Source organism: Grammomys surdaster, unplaced genomic scaffold (genome assembly GCF_004785775.1).
Source record: "Grammomys surdaster isolate TR1022 unplaced genomic scaffold, NIH_TR_1.0 345, whole genome shotgun sequence".
In the NCBI taxonomy this organism is placed as follows: Eukaryota; Metazoa; Chordata; class Mammalia; order Rodentia; family Muridae; genus Grammomys; species Grammomys surdaster.
In genome coordinates, this window is record NW_021604764.1 from 606,081 (window position 1) to 613,347 (window position 7,267).

Genomic DNA, 7,267 nt, shown 5'->3' on the forward strand with positions numbered 1-7,267 from the left:
ACTCTGCTCACGCCCACGTGTCACTTCCTTGGCTGCTCTCATTCCCACATCCGGTTTGTTTCCAGTTTTCTGCATCAGTCAATGTCCTCAGGCATACCCATGTTTTTGAAATAACCGTGCTAGGTTTTCAGATGAGTGTCTTCTCAGGCAAAGAGTGGATGCACTTGTAATTTTGTTAAAGAGTTACATTTAAATGTTGAATTTACTAAAATGATATGTATAGTTCTTTTCTTCATTTTCCTTGCACAGAGGGAAAAAACACTATCTTATTGCAATAACCACTTTTAAAAAGAGTTTATTGGTGAAATTCAAGACAAATCCTTCATGCCTTTCTTACATAGTACAAAAGATCCAGTAGTTTCTGTTCTCCAAAACATTTTGTCGGAGGGAATAATGCAACACATAGGGTCAAAGAAGATTTCAACACAGAATTGAATATATAATGGTTTTTTCCTAGGAAAAATGTCCTTCTTTTCATAAATCACCAATAGTTTAAATCCATCCAATAATAATTATACCTTTGAAATAACTCACCTTCTTCATAATATTATAATCTGGCAAGAAAGGTATGGAAGGGCACTTGGCCAAGGTATAAGTAATACCCCAGTGGAATGATTGGATAAAGTGTTCATAAACCAGCTACTTGTCTCCTATAGCCTAAAATTTAATCCAAACTTTAAGTTCATAATGAAACAGTTCTGCCATTCCTGTTGATGCTCATATAGGTTAAAACTGCACACTTAGATTGTCTTCTGTTATTTTAGTAACCATTGTCTTCTGAAGTTAGTACTAGCTATCCCATGAAGTTGGGTGAGTCATGTTCACATTCATATCTGATACACTGCAACGATTCAGTCTCTTAAACATTTGAACAGTACATTGAAAAATGATAGTTTCACATTTGGAAAGCAGCTTGGTATGAATAAAAATATACAGGTGTTAAAAAAAAAGTAGCACATCAGTAAAGTCAGAGGAGCAAATTTCCTAATGATTTGTTTCCTTAAGTATGAGAAAATGCTTAAGGATGAAGCTTCCAAAATTTGGGCAGGAAACCACCTATCTTCTTTCTCTTGGGCTTCTTCCAGCCTAAAGACAACAAAAGAACAATTATCATAATGGCTTCAGTCTGATGTGCACTTTAAATCAACTTTCCTAGCATACTTCTGATCTTACCTCATTTCGTCTAACTTGATTATAAAGTGATTAGGCTCTCAGTTCTGCATGTGAAATTGAAGCTGTGACCACTGTCTCCTACAGCTAGACAGTATATGCCTGCTGTCTGAGAAACCCAGGCATCACACGCCAAGGTGCTACATTTGTAGGATTATCATAGGAGTGGCCATTTGGCACTAATAAAATGGATAAACAAAATAGTATTTGCCTTTGGAATTATATTCATTTTCTTTGCTTGATGACTGAATAAGAAAAGCTTTACTACCTTTAATGCAGGCACGGTTGCAAGCATCCAGGTAATAAAAGTTATTTTCATTCCCACCACAGCCAGTATAGGTGAAGGTCTCACAGGTTTTGTTTCTTGAATTAAAATAATAGCGGGTCACATTGGCAGAACACAGGCCTTCATCTTTTGGAGTGGAGCAAAATGATGGAACTTTATGAAAAAGAAAAAGGAATTAGAAATACTGTAATACCAGACTAAGAGACTGTGATGCTCCCTGGAATCTAGCTGGAGAAAATCCCACAGAGACCTCATTCTGAATCCAAACTACTGGACCATTTAAAACAGGTCTGTCTTAGGTCACAGGGAAGCTTACTTGCTCTATTTTGGTTGTTCTATTTTTTATGAAATTAAGAATTTAAACTATATATATATACATATATATGCATATGTGTGTACATGCATGTATATGTGTGTGTGCACAAGCATGTGTGTATATGCATGTATGTATGTGAATGCATGACCTATGTTCTATGCTTACATCATTCTCCTCTCCAGTCAACACCTCCCATACCCCTCCTTCTCAATTTTATAAACTAAAATAATGCCTTCTAAACCTTCGTAGTCACACACTTTTCTATGTAAAAAGAAATCAAAACGCCAATTAGACATACTAAAATGACCTTAAGTTTCAAAGGACAGTTCATGACATGGTTTGACATTCTTAGGCTAGTACCATCACCTGAAACATTTACATACGTTCAGAACTTGATCATGTATACTCAACACAGTACAGCAACACAACGCTAGCAAACTCTGCCAAAGAAGAGGCCACGATTTGTTTTTTTTTTTAAATCTGTGTGTCTCTGCTATATCTGGTGGAAACGGCTGAAGAGATGGCGAAAAGAGAGATGGACAGAATACTTTTTGTGATATAATTACCAAAAAAATACAGAAATTTACCCAAGGTCTTAACCCCACGTATTCTAATAACTCTTAAACAAAACCACTTTCACACATATCTGAAGTCTCGGCATTTATTGATGTATGCTATATTTTTATCAGTTACTTTAATTGGTATGGAAATGGGTTCATTATATCAATTACTTGAAAATGGATTCCATTATGACGTCTTCATTTATCATTGTGTGTGACCTCTCCCCCATTACATTCCCCACCTCTGATTCTCAAAGCTACTTGTACATTTACTTTTCTCAAGAGTCCCTGCCCCCTGTTTCACACACACACACACACACACACACACACACACACACACACACACACGAAAATATGAGAAAAAGCATTACATCCCTCCATATCCATTAGATCCCTTCCTCTATATTTTATGTGTAAATTGAAGACATGGATAATGCAATATGAATATCACTGATCTAACCAGTACTTGGGACCAAAAGTGTTTTCGCATTCCAGGGTTTTCCAAATCTGCAGATGTGTAATGAGGTATCTTGCAGATGGGGTTGGTGCTGGGATGCAATTCTAAGTAAGAAGTTCATAGTGCTTCATATCTACCTTCTACGCAGGGTTTGAAGATAATGTAATGCAACAATATTAGCGCGCCTGCTTTTTTACTGTTATTCGTCACCTGAGGTCAAGTGTGGCGACTTCCATTTGGGAAGCAAAGACAGTGCTTGGAAGTTTCTGATTTCGAGTTTTCATATTACAGAGTTTCTAATTAGAGATGTTCTCCAGGAACAAGAGAAAAAGTAGCAACTTTTTGTTAATAGCTTTGTCACAGTCCACCCTTGAGAATTTTGCACATCATTAACCTTCAGCTTGTACCCACACATGGAAAAATAAGGACATAATGCTTCCTGTAGGGTAGAAGTTGTTAAAGTCAACACACACACACACACACACACACACACACACACGAGACAGAAAGAGAGAGAGAGAGAGAGAGAGAGAGAGAGAGAAAGAGAGAGAGAGATGCTGTCATGCAGGCACGCATGACATCACATAATTGTGTAACCACCAGCATACAAACAATATTAATTTGAAATCAAATTATTGATATTCATGTAAAAATTTTAAACAAAAACCTGAAATAGAAGTACCACAATTAAAGTACTTACTAATTCTCCTTGGTTCACATAAGTCCTTACACGTAGCTTCCTCTGAGAATATGTTCATAGTCCTGCTACACAGGCCAGGCCTAAGGGGCTCACACCTCATGGTATTCATATTGAAGAAAAACTGTATATTGGGCTTATCACATGGATACGTTCTGAGTTGTAATCGACAAACTGGAGGAACTTCTGCGGTAGGGGAAAAGCAATAAAATATGTTATTCAAAGTAATTTTCTTTGGCTATTATGAAGGACAGAAACAATTGCAGTGAGGAGTTGGGGCAAGAAGAACAGACCCTAATTCACACTTTGATATGAGTAAGTAGGTGTAAATGGATGTTGCTACTATGGTAGTCATCAGGGAAGGTCTTCCAGAAGTAGAATGGTTCTATCACATGACTCAGTGCTATCCAAGTCAAGAATGTAGCTAAAGAGCCCTGAGCGTACACATCACAGAAATATCTGCATGTGTTTCTTTCTCCCTGTAAACGACAGCTGAAGAACGGAGACATCCTAGTTGTCCAATAACAGATGGATTTTAAAATAACGTGGCTGAATGTACCAAGAATGTTTTTCAGGTGACGGTAAAGATGAAGTCTCGATGGTTCTAGGAAAATGCATGAAACTGGAGAGTGTCATGAAAAACAAAACACGGAGCACTCAGAAGGACAAACAGCACATATTTCCTCTCACGTAAACAATCTAGTTTGATGTGTATGTGTGATGGAAGTAGAAAGGTGGACGGGTGAGGCGAGGGAGGAAATAGACGTGGGGAGAGAGGAAAAGAGAGCGCACAACGCGCATGCGATATGAGAGCTGATGGTGTGACTACCTGGGGATAAGGACCAGCAAAAAGGGACAGAGGATGAGGAAGGCGCAGAGGGAAGGCAAGAACGCGCAGTGGTATGTGTTTGGTATTCTAACCCAAGAAACTAATAAGATGCTAATAAAAATCAAAGCAGCCTTCTTAGTACAGTCCTATAATTTCTGAAACTATTGGGGGGATGATAACCTCATTTCATACTGGAATAGTGAACTCCAAAAGTCTGACCACTCATCTGAAGGTAAGATTATGATAAACTGAGCATGTTTGACTTGGCTGTGATAGAGCTTTCAAGATCCATAGAAAGGCTGCTCTCTGATTGTTTCTGTGTGAAAAGTTATTCCCACCAATACCCATTTCTTCCTAGCTGAGTTCTTTGGTAGCCAAAGCCCCGTATCATCCGTAATAGATATAAGTACAAAATGACGAAGTAAAAGAAAACAGACTCTTGTGAAGCTTGGGTATCTATTCATCTACACTAACCCACGTGTCAGGTAACAAAAGTAAAGTTGGATAATGAGCTAAATCACACTTCAAAAAAAATAAGAACCGATAAACAATATTCCCTATGGATGGGTAATTGACAGGAGGTATTTCTGGAACTAATGACAGATACAGAAGAGAACTTGAGTCTTCTCTCTCCCTTGCGTTTATTATGGCCCGAGATGGGCTTCTTGTGTCTTTCCCACAGTATACGCAGGCACTGAGTTACAATTTAATCTAGTGAGATGAACTCTGTTTAGTGGTTGAAAATTTTGGAGTTTCTTGGGAGAAACTTCGAAGCAACAACGTGGGAGGTGGACACAAACTGACACGCCCCTTGGTGCAGACGCTGACCAAGTTCTGTGCACCCCCAGGAACACTTACTCTCGATATTTCCACAAGTGTGTTTGCAGAGTTCCCGACTGTGGAAATTGTTGGCATTGCCCAGGCAGCCTCCATACTTGAATCTGCGGCACTTCTGCTGGTTCCTGTCATAGTAGAACCTGGGGACAACGGCCTGACATGGTCCCTTGTCCAAGGGCAAGAGGCAGGTCTCTAAGTCATTCCCTGTAAGAGGGTCAGAAGGAAAGAAACAAGGGAGACTGTCAGATTTGGTGCCTGGCAGGGACCGGAAGATCTGACCCCCAAAGCTCACCACAGAAGTTTCTGAACTTCTAGGGCGCGACTTCCCCTCAGCAGAGGCAAGGACCTAAAGACAGCCTAGCAAGGAAACGGGTGCCTGGGAGGCAACAAAAAAATGACAAGAGGGATCCTGGGAGGATACCTTGGGCAGATACTGAAGCGAGACTAAGGGCAGAGCCCACCAGGAGCAGCGGCAGATTCCACAGTCGCAGGGGCGTAGCGGGGTCCATAGTGCAGGGTGGTGCTGTGGCTCTCTGGACGCCGGGAGGGAGCTCGCTTGCTTGCAGGAGAGCAGCCTTTAAGCTACTCCTGGACCCCCGACAGGGCGGAGCACAAGACGTGGCTGATTCACGCCAGAGGCCCGTCCCGCCCCCACGCCCAAAGTGTCCCAAGAGGAATTTCCCGAGAGTTGAGAAGTTGAGCCTGGTTCCCAAAGTTTTGCCCGCAGCCAAGGAGTGATGCCTGTGGAGCGCGTGTGTGTCAGTACTGGGAAATGGACTAGCCAGAGGGAAATGACCCACGGAGGATTGCTCAAGGCTCCAATTTGCACCTTTACCGCAAAGAAACCTGAAACCCGGAGCAGAAATATGAGAGAGATCGGAGAAAGACAGATCCATTGTTCTTATGGACCCTTGCTCATCACTATGACCTCTGAAATCAGAAATCTACTCCAAAAGGATTCCACTCAGTAGACGTTTTAAGGTAGAGCTGGTGGAATCTCCCTGTAAGAAGGCTGCACCCTAATCAAGAATTACAACACAGTTGTTTCTTTTCGTTTTTCTTTTCTTTTCTATTTTTCTTTTGAGACAGTCCAATGGATCCTAGGCTGGCTTTGAATTCACTATATAGTCAAGGATTACCTTGAAATTTTATCCTCCTGCCTCCACCTCCTCCTCCTTGCTGAAGAACTAGAGAGCTATCATCATTCCAAAAAGTTCTTTTCTTTGGAAGCTCCCTTTGAGACACAAGCCTGCATCAAGGCAGGGCAGCTGGTTTCTGTGCCAATACATATGTTTCTGGCCATTCTTAAGTTTCATATGCATGAGATTTTAAATAAAGTACTCTTTAGGTTTATCCTTTTGTTCTTCTGATTTTTTTTAAATTTAATTTTATTTATTTACTTTTATTTTTTGCTTTTGGAAACAAGATCTAATGTAGGCCAGGCTGATTTCCAATTGGCTCTGTAACAAATGTCTCCTCCCCCTTACTCTACCACCTCCTAAATGCTGAGACTAGAAGCCTGTGTCACCTGACTGCTTGATTTTCTGAGTTACTTTTTTGGTAATATGTTCTGTTGTCAGTAGTTCAAATTTTAAATCCAACATACAAATACCACAAAGTGTTTAGCTTGTACATATGAATGAAGGTGTGGAATGTGACTTTCACTATTCTTGCATAAAGCAGTATTAGAAACTGCCATAGGATTGTTTGGGATGGTCATTACATGATTTTACATCCTGGCTGCAATGATGACCTTTGCATATGGAACATAGAAGTCCAAAGGGATCTGCCTGGCAAAGTTTGAAGCTTTGGTCAACCCCTTCCCGAATATCCTAATCAGCACAGCTAATAAAGCCCACTATTCTGATATAGATTAGATTATGGCCAGCCTTTTGTATATATGACATCAAAATCAACACTGAAATTTTACAGGAGATTTTTAGGGACAATCGAGGGGAACTTTTAAAGGTATCTCTTGCTAAATGTGTCTTCCCTTCTGCCCTGTTTCCTCTTGTTTTCCCGACATTCTTCATTGAATAACTATCCCTGATTTTTCCTGAAAATGCTAGGAGTTTAAAGCTCTCTTTTCAAGTTTCTGGAAGAGTCTGAAGAGTG

General features: G+C 40.3%; 1 protein-coding gene across 1 annotated transcript; it reads right to left on the reverse strand.

The window, feature by feature from the left end:
• Positions 1-277: 277 nt before the first annotated feature.
• On the reverse strand, positions 278-5,764 carry Tfpi2 (tissue factor pathway inhibitor 2). The gene is made up of 5 exons (XM_028779173.1): positions 5,574-5,764; positions 5,174-5,356; positions 3,490-3,672; positions 1,439-1,609; positions 278-1,086 (listed from the first exon to the last, which is right to left on the reverse strand). The coding sequence occupies exons 1-5, from the start codon at positions 5,659-5,661 to the stop codon at positions 1,019-1,021; spliced, it is 693 nt and encodes a 230-aa protein (XP_028635006.1). The 5' UTR covers positions 5,662-5,764; the 3' UTR covers positions 278-1,018.
• Between the last annotated feature and the right edge of the window lie 1,503 nt (positions 5,765-7,267).